Source organism: Periplaneta americana, chromosome 17 (genome assembly GCF_040183065.1).
Source record: "Periplaneta americana isolate PAMFEO1 chromosome 17, P.americana_PAMFEO1_priV1, whole genome shotgun sequence".
Classification (NCBI taxonomy): Eukaryota; Metazoa; Arthropoda; class Insecta; order Blattodea; family Blattidae; genus Periplaneta; species Periplaneta americana.
Window position 1 is genome coordinate 104,380,164 of NC_091133.1, and position 19,198 is coordinate 104,399,361.

Below are 19,198 nucleotides of genomic sequence, written 5' to 3' on the forward strand. Positions count from 1 at the left end.
AATTTTTACACCTAAATTGTAGGCATAAGTCAAGAGTGGGCAAACAATAGCTTATACGGGAATGTTAATGTAATGTGCTTATAAAAAGAACTGAGGAATTACTGCAAACAACCATGATCACATTTGCAAGAAAAGCCATCAGATACTTAAAATATTATAGGTACCGGTACCGGTACGTACCCTATGACGTACAATTCACAGGGTGAAGACGTTTCTACACCTGGACTAGAAGTAACTGTAATATAAGTCCAATTGTGGTTTATTCAGTTTTAAATACGGAAACTGAAAGAGATTATACATACACAATATTATCTGCCCTATTTTGTATATGGAGTGTATAGTATATTTTTTAATGGTACCGTTTTTGACGAGTTTCAGTGCTCTTAGTTGGCTCTCTGTTTTTATTTAGGCCTATTTACAATTTTGTTGTACCATAACATTGGATATGTCTTTGTGATTTATTGTAATAAGTTATTTCATAATTTCACCTTCCAAACTAAAATAAACAACAACAACAACAAATAACTCGCTATGTGACCAGAGATGTTAAAGCAACAGCGAGAAAAAAAAACAATAAAAAATAATTAGTCTGAAACTTGATTTCAATCTAGTACTGTACCATAACAAAATATTAACCACGATTGACAACAATAATGCTGCTCATTACAAATATAATTATTTGCTGAGATTTGTGTGTAACAATTTATGAACTTTTCTATTCATAAAAATGTATTACTACTGTAGTGCAATTCATTTGCTTAAAATAATTTTCTGAATGCGTTACAGAGAAGTAATTCACGCAGATACACTAGTTATCAAGTGTATGAAAAATTAAAAAATTTAATCATTCTTAAGCCTTATTCTTGCTGATGATACACGCCAAGAATGTTAACGAAATTAATAGCAAAACAATTTAAGGTACGGTAAAATTAATAGTTTTACACACAATAATAATAATAATAATAATAATAATAATAATAATAATAATAATATAATACTACTCAGTAACGTGCATTTCATTCATCCATTCATTCAGTGTTCTGCCCAAGGGCAGGTCTTTCACTGCAAATCCAGCTTTCTCCAATCTTTAACGTGAATTATATTACCATTATTTTAACAAGTTTAAATCAATCAATCAATGAAAAAGGCGATGTAAATTGAGTTGTTTGTAACTTCATAATCTTCCTATTATTTTTATACAATAAAAATAAATAATAATACTGCAACAGATTAAATTTTAGATCCAATTGTTGACAGTTTCTAGCAAAGAAAAAGAAATATATAATATATATATATTTTTAGTAGGTTATTTTACGACGCTTTATCAACACCATAGGTTATTTAGCATCTGAATGAGATGTCAATTGAGAATTACAAATTACAATATACTGCTAAAACTTATAAACTTAAATTAAATTGTCTAAAAGTAATTGTAATTTTGCTTGTATTCGCCAGAATTATTACCTAATTTTCAATACTATTAAAATGTCAGTAAGCACATAAAAAGAAAACTTAATTGCAGTTCTGTTATTAGCTTTCGTAGTAAAAGAATTATTCATGTTGACTTAGGTACTAAATCACAGCAGATATGAAATTAAATCCCGGCATTGTTGATATAACTCGTTTGTTTTTAATAATCTTATTTTCTTGCATACAAGTAGTTGCATACCTTCATCTCGCACTGAAATTAAACTTTCCCGTGTCACATGCTTGCCCACCCACACTGTAATGTGGCAAGCTACAATACTGACGCAATGTGCTAGGTCCCATGGAAGGCATCTGTGTGTATGTCATAGTCAGACAGGCAAGTGATGTTACTTTCTACATGAAGTCAGTCTAATAACAAATGGTATAGGTTTTGCTCAACAAAAAAATAAATGAATAAAAAAATTATAAAATAAAACCGAAACAAATTGGTAAATTATAAATAACTATCTTGATACAAGACATGGAAAGCCTAAATACAAAACAAATCATGCAAGTGAATACTATATGACGATATAAATATTAAAATAAAGAAGTGAAACTGTGATTCGTTGTTTATTCCGAATCCTTACCTTAGACAGTACTAAATGATGTTCAACCATTCCTTTCCTATCCCCATGGTCAAACAAGACTACTTTCACACATCAGGTTTCTTCACTGTGACTACACACAATACTGGTACTATAACTTGAAGACCAAGACATTATTAGAGATACCGTAGTAGATTTTTGTACTCACGATAAATGTGAAATGTGTCCAAATGTTGTCAAAATAAATAACTGTGTGTTTGAAAGCATGTTAAGTATATTATTTCAGTTTTTTAATCCGCGATAAAATACGAAATTGAATACAAAACGCGAAATGTAGGCTACATGTTTCTGCATAAAAAAAAAATAATAATAATAAATAAATTTCATGAGACTTTTTTGTTTTTATGAAAAAATCAGAATTTATCTAAAGGCCCAGCCATATAGAGATTCTTACATTTTTTCAGGTAGTTTGGTTACCCCTCCATGTTAGCTTCACAGTATGAATAACATAGAAATGTGTCCTACCTGATACTCTCTGTGTTGTTATTTGTACTGAGTTTTCAACTAATTTGTCTGGTGCTGGTGGTAGATTATTGGCGATCTTATTAGGTCCAGTGGTTCACTCACAAGTTGTATTCGGTAATGGGGATCGTGATTGGGTAACAAGATGGGTCGGGATAAAATCACACCATGTCTTTTGACATGTTTCTTATTGTTGACAAGTTGACTGTATTTTTTTTTTATGTTACTGTACTTTACTTATTTATTATTTTCAAGAATTTTAACTGAAAAGTCTAGAAAGTGCACCTGTTAACACATTTATGAAATTGAATTTCCCCCACCAAACTTCCCATAAAATATGATTCATCCAAAAACGCTACAAAATGCTAAATTATAACACTAAAAGTGTTTTTTTTTTTTGACAATAAGGTTTAGGTCTGGAGAACTGAAACAAATTTTCTTTGTCCATAGGTACATAGAGTACAAAGTAAAGGTAAAAGGTAAAGGTATCCCCGTCACATGCCATGAAGGCACTTACGAGGCATGGAGGTAGAGCTCCATGCTTTCCATGACCTCGGCACTAGAATGAGGTGGTGTGGTTGGCATCACACTTCGACCGCCTTTTACCCCCAGGAAAGACCCGGTACTTAATTTTATAGGAGGCTGAGTGAACCTCGGGGCTGTTTTGAAAGTTTGGCAACGAGAAAAATTCCATTACCACTCGGGATCGAACCCCGGACCTTCCAGTCCGTAGCCAGCTGCTCTACCAACTGAGCTACCCAGCCGCCTACATAGAGTACAACAAGTTCAAATATTTTGATTTTATTTTAGAGGGAAAAAATGATAGATTGTCATCGAGATGAGGTTTGTTTCAACTATTTTCATTGTTGTACAGAAATATGTGTGAAAAATAAAACATTATGAAGATAGGATCTATCTTCTACTACAGTGCATTCATAGCTCGGTTGGACCATTATAACATAACCTAAATAATATAAACAAGTGTTAGAAAAGTTTTAATTAGGGATGATGAAATAAACAAGAAAACTTTTAATTGAGGACGATGAAATAAAAAATAAACATGAATAATTTTAAAAGGAACATTTACCGGTATTGAAAGTACAATTTTCAAATTTGAATGTTTTAGTGGTCCAGCCGAGGTACGAAAACACTTACAATGAAAATAATCGGTAGAAAATCTATTCTATTTGCTACTGTTATAAATCGAACTCTTGCACAACAAGCCAGTGGACTGCAGCATACCCAGATCCACGAGGCAGATGAGATCTTGTTTAAAAAAGTCTTGGACTATCATTTCTAAGATGCTGCAACATGTGTGTGTGTTCAGATGCGGATGTGGAAGGTGGACAAGAAGTCTGGCGCCCTGGTGATGACGTGTTCGAACTCCATGAATGACAGCTTGCCATCACCGTCTACATCCGACTCCTCAATTACCTTCTCGCAGACCTGAGCAATCTCCTCGGGTGTCAACTCGTTGCATGTAAGAAGACGCAGACCCTGCTCGATGTCTTGTGGACCAATGTGATGGTCGCCATCGAAGTCTGCATAACAGAAGACAAGAGGATTTGAGCAGCCATTCTCGTTAAACGTAGTAGACCTATGTAAGGTTCTGTCATGGTAATGCAACTGATTTAATTTAATGCAAATAATATCTCCTCTTTGTGCCTCACTTCATAATGGGACCAATTTATTATTATTATTATTATTATTATTATTATTATTATTATTAACTACGTTAATTGGTTTGAAAATTATTTAACAGATAGACAGTCTTGTGTTCGACTAGGTAATTCTCTCTCGGTTCCATTTAATAGTGTATGCGGAGTTCCTCAAGGGTCTACATTGGGACCTCTCCTATTTTTATTATTTATAAATGATATAAGTAAAAGAATAAGTTCTAGCTGCCTTTTATTTGCGGATGATCTCAAAATCTTTCGTAAAATTAATAGTTCGGCTGATTGTCAAATTCTTCAAAATGACATTAATTCAATTTTACAATGGTCTGTTGAAAATGGAATGAAAATTAATCAATCCAAAACTTTTGTTATTTCCTTCTTACGGAAAACATTCTCCCTAAAATTTAACTATTCTCTCAGTAATGTCGTAATTACTAGGAAAGATTGTATTAGAGATCTTGGTGTCCTACTTGATTCAAAATTATATTTCCATGATCATGTGCAATATATTTATACCCATTCGTTAAGAATGCTTGGTCTAATTAGGTCTATAACTTATTCTTTTTCCACTCCTATGTGTTTATTAATTTTATACTATACGTTGGTTAGATCCAAGCTTGAATATGCATCTGTTGTATGGAACTCCATTACTTCCACTGACTCGGCTAAATTGGAGAATATCCAAAGAAAATTTATTTCCTTGTGTTCTTATAGATTTTTACCAAATTCCGATTATAACTATGAGATTAAATGCAATTATTTCAATTGCGGTAGTTTGTTCACCAGACGTCAGGATCTTGATTATTTATTTTTTTGCAAAGTCATTAAGGGTGATATTGATTGTGAATCTTTCATAAGCAATATCAGTCTTCGTATTCCTGCTAATGGTTTAAGATTTCATAAATTGTTTTATAATAAGAATCCTAAATCTCTCTCTCCGGTCTGCAGATGCATTAAATATGCTAATTTGCATGGATTCAACTTGGATCAATTTAATGTGTAGTATATCTTTGAGTTTTAACTCACTGATCTAATTTTAATAATTATTTGTCCATATTTCTTGCATTTGGTCTATTGATTCATGTAGACCATTCCATTATTTCAATTCTCATTGTACTAATTTTATAATTTTATAATTATTATTTGATCAATGATTGATGTAGACCATTATATTGTTTGTATTTCATCTCATTGCCATTTTCTATCATTCATTCTCATCATCATTTGTTGTTTTGTTCTGTTTTGTATCGTGCAAAACTGTAATTGGCCTTGTGCTGTTGTTTTTGCACGTTAATATTCTAAATAAATAAATAAATAAATTATTATTATTACACACACAAATTGATCCATATAAAGTGTTATAAGTTACTTTCTTTCAGTGAATCAATAAAACTACATGTTGATTTTCCAAATGTCATTAGAGAAGGGCCTTTCAGATTGCATCATGGACGGCATTCCATCGAGCCTCATTCATGGTACAAGAGGAGCAGCTCAGAAGTTTGAAAATGACGTGAAGTCCCGCCTAAACTGGTCATTAAAGTACATTACCATAATACGAGGGGGATCCAGGAAATAACGACCGTTTTGTTGTAATAATTAAAAAAAATATATTTATTTGAAAAAACAAAGTCTGTTACATAACTGAAGCTTCCTTTACTTCTCTACATAATCACCACCTACAATTAAACATTTGTCGTATCTGTTAACTAGCTTTAGAATTCCCGTGTTATACTCCTCTGCCGCCAGTTCATTAAGCCAGGTGTTCACTGTCTTCTTCAACTCTTCATCACTTCCAAAACGCATACCACCCAGAAAGTCTTTCAGCTTAGTGAAAAGGTGAAAATCGCTAGGAGCAAGGTCTGGACTATAGGGCGGATGATCAAAGATTTCCCAACCGAATTGATCCAGTAACTCTCGAGTTGAAGCAGCAGTGTGCGGGCGGGCGTTGTCGTGAAGAAGCACAACTCCTCTCGAAAGCATTCCTTGCCTCTTGTTTTGGATGGCTCGCCGTAGTTTTCGTAAAGTCTCACAATAACGATTTGCATTGATAGTAGTGCCTTTTGGCATGAAATCCAGCAAAAGAACACCTTTGCGATCCCAAAAGACAGTAGCCATGACTTTTTGTGTTGAGAGAATCTGTTTGAATTTTCTCGGTTTCTTGGGTGATGAGGGATGATGCCACTGACGTGATTGGCGCTTGGTCTCTGGGGTATTGTGAGACACCCAGGTCTCATCACCAGTCACAATTCGATCAAGAAAGGCGTCTCCATCTGTGTGATATCGCATCAAGAATGTCAATTCTGATTCCATTCTCTGAGTTTTGTGTTGGTCACTCAGTTGCCGTGGAATCCATCGTGCACAGATTTTGTGGTAGCCAAGATGTTGCGGCACATTTTCACCAAGCAAAGAACGAGAAATGTCAGGAAAGGCAATATGCAATTCGTCGAGTGATGTGCGCCTGTCTTGCAAGATTCTATCGTTCACTTTAGTCTTCAGCTCTTCTGTGATGAGTGATGGGCGTCCGGGTCGAGTTTCATCGTGGACATTTGTTCGCCCATTGTTGAACATTTAGCACCATTTTCTCACATTTCTTTCATTCATTACAGTATCACCATACACTTCTTTTAATTGCCGGTAAATTTCTGCAGGTTTCAAATGTCGGGCATTCAAAAATCGAATCACACTCCTCACCTCACAGTCGGCGGGATTATCAATCACGTCGTTCATTTTGAAGTAACACCAAATGCACAATGGCAACTTGTTGCAACCAGTACTCACAACATTATGAGAACACATGTTAAGGAAGCCAGTTGACCTTCAAACAAGGAAGGGGAGTCAGCTGCGCGGCGGGTATGTGCGAACAGTCGTTATTTCCTGGATCTCCCTCGTAGTTTCATTATTAACATAGTGAGGTTATAGAAGTTGTTAATATTAGTGATATACAAATGTTAGAAATGTGTAGAGAAGAATGAGTTATTAATGCAACATAGTATCTAAGCTTTAATCTGGTGAAGCACTGTGAGTTTGCAGATGCAAGCAGCGATGATAGAGGGGACCTCCTGCTTGTCAGTCAATAGAAACACTGGGAACTTTTGCTGGAAAGAAAAAACTGCCAGACAAGTTCGTCTGGAATACGAGACTTCTGAGAGTACAAGACGTCTACTCTCTGATACTTACTCACTTTTAGGCGTGAAAGATTCTAAGCTGGTTCATAGGTTTTCAATCTTTTAAAAAGAAAGAAGTTGCTGCAACAAAATTAGACATTCAGAAGAGTTAAAAAAGTCAAGAGATTTGAAATTTTGCATAAACCAACAGCAATCTAATAATAATAATAATAATAATAATAATAATAATAATAATAATAATAATAATAATAATAATATTTATTCGTCAGAAACCAGTGTACAAGGTCTGGATATGACATCGTCAGGTTTTATAATAAACACATGCACACATACACTCACACATGCACAAACAAATAAACTTAGCACAAATAAATATAGACAAATAAACAAATAAACATGCATAGGCAAATAAACAAACGCTGAGAAATAAACAGAGTATGATGTATGTTCACATTTTAAAATAAAGACAAAAAAAAAATACCGTAATTAAAATACAAAGAGAAAAAATTAAAATATAAGGAACTGAAAGGGTTACATTTCTAAAATACAATATTTACATCACACTCCATGAATTCATTCACTGAATAGAAAGGTCTGTTCAGCAACCATCTATGTCATTAAATATTATTTTTTTTTAACAACTAGCAGCTCACATATGAAATCTTAGATGCTTCTCATAAGATGAAGATAATGAGATGAAATAGAAAAATTCTGAAATAATTGGTAGAAGAAACTGGAATCTTTCAAGAAAATATCTTTGTACACCTAAAATAACAACTTAGACTGGTTCTTTGAATCCAGCTTTCTTTACATGTTTCATTTTTGTGTCACTTCGCTTCTTTTACCAGGCTTCAACATGAATTTTACATTAACATTCATTGTTTTCTGTAGAGATGTATAGACAGTCTTACCATATATCTTGAAGGCATAGAACACTTTGATGTCTCGTGGAGCTTGTTCGCTGAACACAGACAGAAGATCCAAGAAATCTTCAAAAGTGAGGTTACCCTTTCCATCTCTTGAGAACACCTGGCAAATTCTCTGTCGAAACGGATTTTCCTGTCAACATCAAAACAGAATTATTTAGATAGCTGTAGACTTCTCATAATAAAAGTTAACTATGAGATTTGTACTGAATATAGAGACTATGGAAAACATTTCCTTCCTATCATTATCAGGAATTATTCAGGAATTGCCAAGTCCAATCCAAGAGGTGCCAATGCTTACCAAGGTTTCCACACAGTTCAAATCTAATCCATTATCTTACTGAATCCCTGCGGTCAAAAGAATCGTTAAATAAGTAAATCACATGTTACCCGCAGCTCTGGCAGTTTCTCCATCTTCTCCATCGGCACTTTGACTGTAACTGGTTCAGTTCCCGTCATGCTCTTTGGGACAAGATCTGGACTGACCTCTCGAAACTTCTTGTGCACTCTGCATGTACAGAAGACACACATGGATTTTTGTTACAAAGCATGAGTTCCTATAAGTGATTAAATAGGAATGTGTGTACACATGACTTTAGGTAGGTAGGTAGGTAGATAGGTAGATAGACAGATAGACAGACAGACAGACAGACAGACAGACAGATAGATAGATAGATAGATAGATAGATAGATAGATAGATAGATAGATAGATAGATAGACAGACAGACAGACAGACAGATAGATTTATTCGTTCCATAATATTCTTACATTTGCTTTATAGCATAGAATAAAGAATATGTCCAATTCTTATGTTTAAATATAAATGCAATACATATAAAATGCAAATATGAAATATGTACAGAATTAATACCATACCGGTACCTTAATAACAATAATATTTTATACAATGTAATATGTTTATCATTTAATAGTATTAAATATTTACACAGTACTGTGAAATGTCAAGAATTCATCTACAGAATAGAAAGTGTGATATATTAAGTAATTTTTTAGTTTTACCTTAAATAATGCAGGGTTTGGCTATGATTCTTAATGTCTTCAGGAAGACTGTTGAACATTTTTATCACCATGTAACGTACTCCCCTTTGATAGCATGATAAATTTGATGATGGCGTATGAAAATCATTCTTTCTGCGAGTATTTATACTATGTATGGCTGAGTTAGTTGGAAAATTTTCTTTATTACATAAGAGGAAATTTATTATAGAGTACGGTATATGTATTGATCTGTTAAGGTTAGAATCTCTATTTTTTTTTTAAATAATCTACATGATTCTCTAGCCTTTGCTCCAACTATTATTCTAATGACTCTTTTTTGTAATAAGAATATATTTTTACTATCTGCAGAATTTCCCCAAAATATTATTCCGTAGGACATAATGGAATGAAAATAGGCAAAATATATTGTCTTTAAGATACTGCTGTTTAGAAATTGTTGTAACGACCTAATTGCGAAGCATGCTGAGCTAAGTTTGGGAGTTATTTCTTTGATATGATTTTTCCAATTTATTGTATTATTAATATGCAAACCAAATCAACTTTTTAATCAAATTAAACTAAATAGTCATTTCATTATTTCTTCCGAGGTTTGCACCAACAATAAGGCTAATGTTAGGTAATCCCATGGTAAATCATTGGCCTCATCTCGCCAGATTTAATCTGGTTATCATTAATTCCATCGACGCTAAATAACTAAATAGTTGATAAAGCGTCGTTAAATAACCCAATAAAAATAAAGTAATATACAAGCAAACAAACCCCTTTTATTTTAAACAACCTTTTTAATATGTTAATTAACTGTGGTGTATTAACTGCGAGATTAGCTGGAGCTGGTGGAATTAAAAATGAGTCCGATGATTGGCCACAGTATTAGCTGACATTCGCCTTACAATAGAGGAATTCCAACCAGGTAATCAGCCCAAGCAGGATTCGAACCCACACCTGAGCATAGCCACGGAACACGAGTCCAACACACTACCAATTTAGATTAAGTCTTACTGGTATATATTGGGTTCATTACAGTAGATAAATGTTTGTATTTGTGTATTTATTTATATCCATGTTATCTTATCTGCAAAATGATTTATTTTGCTGCATAAACGAAGTTAAAATAGCGTTAATAAAATGTATTTTTCTGAACTAATGGAAAACAGCCATTTTAAGTTCTGTAGTTAACTCAGAAACCTAAACTGGAAATACAACAATCATAGACGTACATCTTAGGGGAGGAAAAAAAATAAATATGACTTTTCCTATGTCCTCTAGAAATCCTACATATTATTTTTTTAATTAATTATATATTTTTGTGATTTATTATATTTATTTCTTATAATAATAATAATAATAATAATAATAATAATAATAATAATAATAATAATAATAATAATAATAATAATAATAATAATAATATTATTATTATTTATTAAACAATGTGCACAACTTTCAGCCATTTTTATTTGCTCTGAAGGCCTGCCTAGCTCGGGACCTAGCAGAGTGAGGGTGATTTCGAAGTATTGGCGAAGTGAAGATGATAATGGCGAAGGAAAATTGGAAAACCCGAGAAAAACCCCTTGGACCAACTTTGACAATCACAAATTCCTTCACGACTCAGACAGGGATCGAACCCAAGTCACCACTTCGGAAGGCAGAGAGGCTAACCACTCGGCCAAGAGCGAGATATTTACTTGTTGTGAAGATGTCATTACAATCCGGTAAAATTTAAGTCCAGATTTGTATAGGTATGTACAACATTTTAACTTAAATTTACCTCAGTATTTCTTTCCTTGTGAAGAACGTGCAGTCCTGGAAGAAATAGGAGTACTTTCATTGTTGAATTCCTAATTATTATAGTACCGTCAACGCGGGCTACTTGGACCCTTAAGGCGTTACTTGAACCCAGAAGAAAAAAATGTTTACTTACCATTGAAGTAACTTAGGTGAAAATATTTGTACAGATGAAAGTTTGCAGAGAAAAAAGACCACAACTTTCGACACCAAATTGTTATTTTATATCGACGAAAACATTTTTTTCTTCTGGATTCAAGTAACACCTTAAGGGTCAAAGTAGCCCACGTTGACGGTACGGTACTTAAAGAGATGTTCAACAAATACAGAAATAATCTTTACTTCCATAGGAGTAATGCATGAATAATTCTGTGGTGCTCGCATAAAGTGGCACAAGTAAAAAATATTAATTTTACAGGAGAAGGAAAAAAAACTGTCTTCACACTGATTTATGTCGATTTGATTTTCTTCTGTATGAATTATTGTAATGGGAGAAATACTTATGTTTTTTTTCCCAAGCCAGCAGATGTTCCGTAAGTTATCAATAAATTATTAAAAAATGTTTGTGGGAACTGACTTATGCCACTTTTCCCAAGCACTGCAGGATTTGCAGTGCCATTATCTGTACCGGTACTTTTCAAAGAGCATCGACATGATTGGAGCGTAATATATACCGGTACAATCTTAGAAAAAAGTTTTGTCGCACAGATACTTTAGAAGTTCCAGAAAGGAAGTACCGGTACTGCGCATGATCAGACATAAAACGAAACAAAACTAGTTTTATTACCTCAACTAGTCGTTCTCTTGTGAACCAAGTTGCACGTCCTCTGATCATGCATACTGCCTCCTTTCTGGGACTGTATCTGTGCGACAAAACTTTTTTCTGAGACTGTACATAAATGTAATGTGGAAAGACACACACACACACACACACAAAAACACTACTGTTAAGTGATAAAAAAATAGTCCCAACATAATCAGGATTTTTTACAGCTAAAATTATTAATAGAAGCAAAAAAAGAAATCACACAAAATTCAATAATGAAAACTTTCACGTAATTTGCAAAGGTTCTTGTACTCAATCTTCAGTGGCCTATACTGGTATCTTTTGATTTTTTATGTTTCTATAAAATAAATTTTAAGTTTTATAGTGTAAATACGATGTCAAAGTAAGATGCTGTCATGTAATTAATGTTTCTGTTGCTATGAAACAACTTACCTGATAGTCTTCAAACTGCTCCTCTGTAAATGTGACCACCTTGTTTCCCATGGCTGGACAATGTGATGTCTTGGCACACGTGTACCCAAACCGTTGGATCCCACATACAAAGGCTTCTGTATCAAATCAACACAAGGTTGCAGCCGCCTAGAAATAATAACTACCCAAAATTGTAATGATGTCTTGGCACAAGTGTATCCAAGTCGTTGGAGTGCACATACAAAGGCTTCTGTATCAAATCAACACAAGGTTCGAGTCGCCTAAAAATAATAACTACCCAAAATTATAATGATGTCTTGGCACAAGTGTACCCAAATCGTTGGATCCCACATACAAAGGCTTCTGTATCAAATCAACACAAGGTTGCAGCCACCTAGAAATAATAACTACCGGTACCCAAAATTATAATGATGTCTTGGCACAAGTGTACCCAAATCGTTGGATCCCACATACAAAAGCTTCTGTATCAAATCAACACAAGGTTGCAGCCACCTAGAAATAATAACTACCGGTACCCAAAATTATAATGATGTCTTGGCACAAGTGTATCCAAATCGTTGGATCCCACATACAAAAGCTTCTGTATCAAATCAACACAAGGTTGCAGCCGCCTAAAAATAATAACTACCCAAAATTATAATGCCTCTACAATTGACAGACAAAAGAATAGCTCTACCGTGGGTCTCTGGTTACTGTGGTCTAATTGGACATGACCTGACAGACATGCTAATTAAAAAAAGGCACCAAAATGCAAGAACTTCCAAACAGAGATATATCATACAACACAGTGAAAGCTAGAATTAGGAAAACCTGAAAGATCTTCATATGAAAGAACTCACTCGACGTTTACAAGACAAACAGTAGGAAGGTGAACTAGACCTACACACCATATCCAAGCACCTAAGAAATCAAGCATTTTCTACCTTCCGCCTCATTCCCCGAAATCGACCTGACCTGTAGTTTTCTACAGTTAAGTCTCAAGTTTTGTATATTCCTATTTGTGGTGCATTTAATTGTTATAGTTATTATTTTTATGTGTATTATGTAATCAATATTATTAGTTTTGTAAATATGATATGACCTATATCATGTATATGATCAGTGGATGCAATAAATGATTATGATCATTACAGGACATGACCTTCTAGGGAAACATTTGTACACATCGGAATTGCACCTAATGCACAAGTTACTGCAATCTTTGCAATTTAAGGAAACACATTGACAGAAACTACCTTAACATTTTAACTCAAATCATGCAAGTGAAGTGGGTAGGCATTAGACACACTTTAAAAAATGCCCACCACTCTCACAAATAACTGAATAGACTGCAAAATATTGGGAAGCACGAAGTTTATTAAAAAGTGTATGACTATGTTCAATGTCCACTTGCCATTAGAATAAATAAATAATTTGTGCCTAACAAAAATAATGAAATTTTAATTTCAATGTGATATACCTGTATTTCATATAAATCTAAATACCTATAAAACACGGTGTATAATAATTATGTGGACTATTTATACATAGTTTGTTTGTTTGTTTGTTTGTATGTTTATTTATTTATTTATTTATTTACTTATTTATTTATTTATTTATTTATTTATTTATTTATTTATTTATTTATTTATTTATTTATTTATTTATTTATTTACTTAGTTTTGTTTGTTTTCTTGTTTCTTTATTTGTATTTGTCTATTTATCTACTCGCTTATTCGTTTATTTGTATCACTCACTAGCCCTATTTATTTTATTTGTGTTTTTCATTTATAAAATAAAGGGTCCAAGGAAAGAACCTGCTAAGTCACTTTTCTTAAATTTTACAGGGGAGCGTGTCTTAACTTTAATACACTGCTAAGAAATTATTGATTTACATCTGATTTAGTATAAGTTACCATGTTACAATGCAGGTTTTTTACCATTATGATTTACTAGAAAGATAGTTCATTTAATGAGCTAGCGGATGAGACCGAAGAACAAAAATAAACAAAAAATGACTTAGCATGTCCTTTCTATGGACCCTTCAAAATGTTATTTAATCTTTTATATTCAATTTAATGTTAATTTAGCATAGATTCCATCGTCCTCCTTCTCTTCTTCCTTCCCCTACCACCACCACCACCACCACCACCACCACCACCACCACCACCACCACCACCACCACCACCACCACCACCACCACCACCACCACCACTTTTAACATCAAACACTCAGGTCTAGTTATTTATGTTCTATCAACTCACTTGTTCTTTATATGTTTATTTGGATACATACATACATACATACATACATACATACATACATACATACATACATACATACATACATACATACATACATACATACATACATACATACATACATACATACATACATACATACATTATTTGTCAGTTTATTTATGTACTTACCCATAGTTGTTAATTTATTATTCATTTCAATGTTTGTTTTATTTTTCCGATTACAAGTTATAAACTAGTGCTTTAGTTACAGAACAGTTCAGGTGTATCAACAAGATGTGGTGCAGGGACAGGATGAACAGTGTACCCACCACTAGCAAGAGGTATTGCGCTACTAAACAAAGTGGAGGACGACCAGAGCACCTGAAAATAAGAACTTTATTTTTCCTAGTGATCGGATGGAAGGTAGAAAGAATGGCTAAGCAGAACTGGAGTTCGGCTTGGAAGAAGAGAGGCTTGTAATTTCTGCCTGGAGGTTTCTAATTTAGTGACAAGATTATTTTGCATGTTGTAACATAAGACACTATATTTCTTTTAGAAGAAACCACGCTAAGGAGCACTATCAACTTCTCTTAGTCAGTTCCCCGTCCTAATGGTAAGCATATTAACCATTACCATTCAATTCTGATGACGACTAAGAACAGTGCACCTGTATTTCACTCCATTATTTTTTCACAATAATTTGAATTATAAATGTTCTTGCAGAAATGTATTATTTTTGTAATAAGTTACAAAAGTTTTAAGATTATTTCTCTGTCAGCAACTTTCGTTTTGAATCCTCTTTATGTAGCATGGACTCCACCCTCAGAGTTGCTATGGGAACAGAGTGCAGGGTGTGGTCAGTAAAATGAGATTGATTGGCTTGTCCACGCACCAAATCATTATGTTTCTGGGACAGACAAGTGAACAGCAGTTATTCATATCTCTAAAGGAATGGGTACAAACAAAAGATAATCTAGTATTCTTCCTCTTTGTCCTTTACTTACTCGCCATTCAATTTCGTTAAGGAGTTCCAGTTCAATGTTGTTCTTCCTACTGACATTAATCTCATTCATTATCTTCTCTTTCTTCTACTCTTGCCTTCCTCCTCTTTCTCTCCCTCTTTCTTCTCTTCATCTCCTTCCTCATCTTCTGTCCTCACTCTTCCTATTCGTTCTTTTCCTTTTCCTTTTTAGCTTGCTCCCTTTCCTCCACTTTCTTTATTTTCACTTAATCTTATTGCTCTTATTCTTTATTATTTTTCTTCCTTTCTAATTAACCCTTTTCTCTTTTTCTGTTTTGACTCTTTTTGAGCATCTCAAATATGATTCCAGGAGCTGGTTCCGTGATATCTGATAGTACGCCATTCACTTATATTATTTTAACACAATTTAAACAAACACAATTAATTGATTAACTAGTGGACTTACTAGTGTTAATTATGTAAGATTTGTCCGGCTTACAGCTGTTTCAGTGCTTCACGCACCATCCTCAGAGCCTACTAGATCACGGCGTCATCTCGAACTTCTCTGCCTGTTATGTGGGTGTGTTTGATTGTTGAAAGGTGTTGAAGAGTGGAGTCAAATAGTGTGTGTGTGTGTGTGTGTGTGTGTGTGTACTGAAATTGATCTGTATGTTGAGAATTTGATCGGAGTGTGATTTAGTGTGTTTGTATATTTCATATTGTTCTAGTGTGTTGAGTTTTTGGTTCTTGGGTTTACGAAATATATAAACACACTAAATCACATCCCGATCAAATTCTCAACACACAGATCAATTTCAGTACACACACACTATTTGACTCCACTCTTCAACACCTTTCAACAATCAAACACACCCACATAACAGGCAGAGAAGTTCGAGATGACGCCGTGATCTAGTAGGCCCTGAGGATGGTGCGTGAAGCACTGAAACAGCTGTAAGCCGGACAAATCTTACATAATTAACACTAGTAAGTCCATTAGTTAATCAATTAATTATATTCAAGTGTTAAAAGTAGTGTACGCAGGATTCAAAATGTATTAAACACACACGTTACAAAGAACACATCACAGCCATAACAAAATTACAAAACATTTCCACATATGCAGAACATATCACAAGTGCTAACCACACCTACAGAGACATCAACACAGACATGGAAATTCTACACATCCAACCAAAAAGCCAGAAACTAAACACACTAGAACAATATGAAATATACAGACATACAAAAAGACATCCAAATGAAATTCTCAATACACAACTCAATTTCAGAACACACACACTCTTTGACTCCACATTATATTACACAAACACACCCCCATAGGAAACAAAACAAAAGGGGCCAAGACCAGCAACAACCAGTTCTGAAGATGGCCGATAGCAGGCTGAAACATGTTAATGAGGTAATATAAAAAGTGAATACAAGAAAGACAAATACCGGTAATATGTTTTCCGAAATTAAAATACTGCTACTCAAACTATTTACAGGTAAACTATTGTTTGTTTGTTTTTTTTTTTTTTTCAGAAAGGCGAATTTTTTAAGCAGCTCTTTTCTCGATTCCAATTTTTCAGAAAATTACTGACAGGTGATGTTGAAGTTTGTTAAGATAGCAAACATGACACTAACAATAATTTCTAAGCTCATTTTATCTATCTATCTTCGTAGTGTATCCAGCTATTTACTGACAACACGTGTTCCACTATGTTTCACTATTAATTTCCTCTTCTTACAAATGATGGGTATAAAGCACGATGTTGGTTGTATATTTCAGCAGCCATTTTAGATTCATCATGTTCATTGAAGAAACTCTCTCCACTGAAGCATTACTACTTCCAGGACAGAGAGATAGTTCAATCAACTTCTGGAGTTATTTACAGGGAATCATTTTCTCAGGAGAAATAAAAAAATAAATATTCCATTCCATTTTGAGCAATGAATAGCATTTTTCTCTTTCCACTTTATCATTTTCTCTCAAGTTGCATATTTCTTCAAGCAAGAAATTTCATGAAATAAATTGTCTTCATCCAGGTCAAGTTCATCTACATTTTTATTTGAAGAAAAATAATGGACTCTCTCTTCAAACTTTTCTCTTTCTAGAGAAGGTCTCAGCAATATAAGTACGTTTCGTAGCTATCTTGTGAATGAATAATCCAGGCATTGGGATATTCAACAGCATTTTCATAAAATGAGAGACACTAAGAATTCTGTTGTGAAATAAGAGCCACTTCTTCTAAAGATGCCCAAAAGTTGCTTAATTGATGGTAGAATAATTGTATCTTCTTTCCTGGAGTTCAATTTTTTATTGGAAGACTCAACTGCAGTTACGTCATCACTCAGTTTTAATTATGGCATCATGAAAAAGCAGCAAAGTTGCATTAGCAAAATTTATTACAGCACTGTGTAAGGATCATTAAACCATATCAGTACCAGTAATTAACAATGAAAATCCGTGGATATCTGTGAAAAATGATTAAATCTGGGAACATTCTGGGGACGAATTTTGTCCGCAAATAGAAAGCAAAATTCGGGGACTGTCACCGGGAAACGGGGACATCAGGTAACCTTATCCTATTGTATATACTGTACGTAATCGAGGAATCCTATGGTGTTGAAGTTCAAAGATATGACACTTTCTCATTGTTTTCTGTACCAGAGATATGAATGGTAATGAATAATTAAGAATTGATGAGTTTAGCAGGGGAAACTAGAATAATCCTGTTAAAATTGCTGTTGTCCACTACAAATCCAACTTCTAGAAATTTAAATCTGCACATCTAGCATGAAATGCTGATAACTACCATTCACAAACTCTTCACTCATCGTAAAAGGTGTATATGCTTGAATAGAAGTTTTCATCAGTCCACAGTGTTGGAGTGTTTTTTAGTCAGCAGTCCAAAGACTGCGTGGAACCTTGTAAGTAGGGCCCGGAAGTTGATGACCTAAAAGTCACAGAAAAATGACCTATAAAATGATCTTAAATTTCTGAAAACATGACAAGTAACAATGTTATTTCTCAGCTAGATGTACTGGTATTCAGTACATTAACTTATGTATTATTTATAAACCTATACTTAGATACTATTTGAATGTTAGATATCACGATAATTCTATGTTATGAGAGCCCCACGTTATATTAAAAAGAAATTTATTGAAAGAATAAAAAGGCCAAAATCTAATAAGACTGAGTACCTGAAATGCGTGTCCCACATCATCGCGTCGTGGTCTAAGGATCCTGCCTAGGACTCGTGTTACGGAATGCCCGCTGGTTCGAGTCCTCATGGGGGAAGAAATTTTCTCATGAAATTTCATCCAGTGTATGGGACCGGTGCCCACCCAGCATCGTGATGCATTTGCAGAGCTACGATAGTGAAAATCCAGTTTCGCAAACCAGCTATAACAGCTGGGGAGATCATCGTGCTAACCACACAATACCACCATTCTGGTTGGATGATCGTCCACCTCTGCTTCGACACGTGGACGTGAGACCAGCAACCGGCTGGTCTGTCTTGGCCCTTCATGGGCTGTAGCACCATGGATTTACTTTTACTTTTACCTAAAATGCGTAAGGTGAAAGTTTTACTACAATTACCATCATATTAGAAGGACAAGAAAGGGCAATTAGTAATGGGAAGTTGGAGAATATAGTTTCTATTTATTTATTTATTTTGTCCTGTAGATCAAGTATAATTGATATACGACATGTAA

General features: G+C 34.1%; 1 protein-coding gene across 2 annotated transcripts; it reads right to left on the reverse strand.

The window, feature by feature from the left end:
• Positions 1-2,005: 2,005 nt before the first annotated feature.
• Cib2 (Calcium and integrin binding family member 2) lies at positions 2,006-18,359 on the reverse strand. 2 transcript variants are annotated; one of them, XM_069816211.1, is made up of 6 exons: positions 18,292-18,359; positions 12,290-12,449; positions 11,054-11,088; positions 8,655-8,772; positions 8,250-8,397; positions 2,006-4,078 (listed from the first exon to the last, which is right to left on the reverse strand). In XM_069816211.1, exons 2-6 carry the CDS (start codon positions 12,338-12,340, stop codon positions 3,861-3,863), a joined length of 570 nt encoding a protein of 189 aa, XP_069672312.1. In that variant the 5' UTR covers positions 12,341-12,449; positions 18,292-18,359; the 3' UTR covers positions 2,006-3,860. The 2 variants fall into 2 exon arrangements, with proteins under 2 accessions (XP_069672312.1, XP_069672313.1); XM_069816212.1 differs by lacking the exon at positions 18,292-18,359 and having other exon boundaries at positions 12,290-13,506.
• Positions 18,360-19,198: the final 839 nt, after the last annotated feature.

Bases quoted from the DNA above. Each gene is read 5' to 3' on its own strand.
- Cib2 (XM_069816211.1), bottom strand. From the start codon at position 12,340: ATGGGAAACAAGGTGGTCACATTTACAGAGGAGCAGTTTGAAGACTAT. The intron at 11,089-12,289 runs GTAAGTTGTTTC...TATTTCTTCCAG, and splicing joins AGCAGTTTGAAGACTATCAG to GACTGCACGTTCTTCACAAG. The intron at 4,079-8,249 runs GTAAGACTGTCT...TCTGTTATGCAG, and splicing joins CTATGCCTTCAAGATATATG to ACTTCGATGGCGACCATCAC.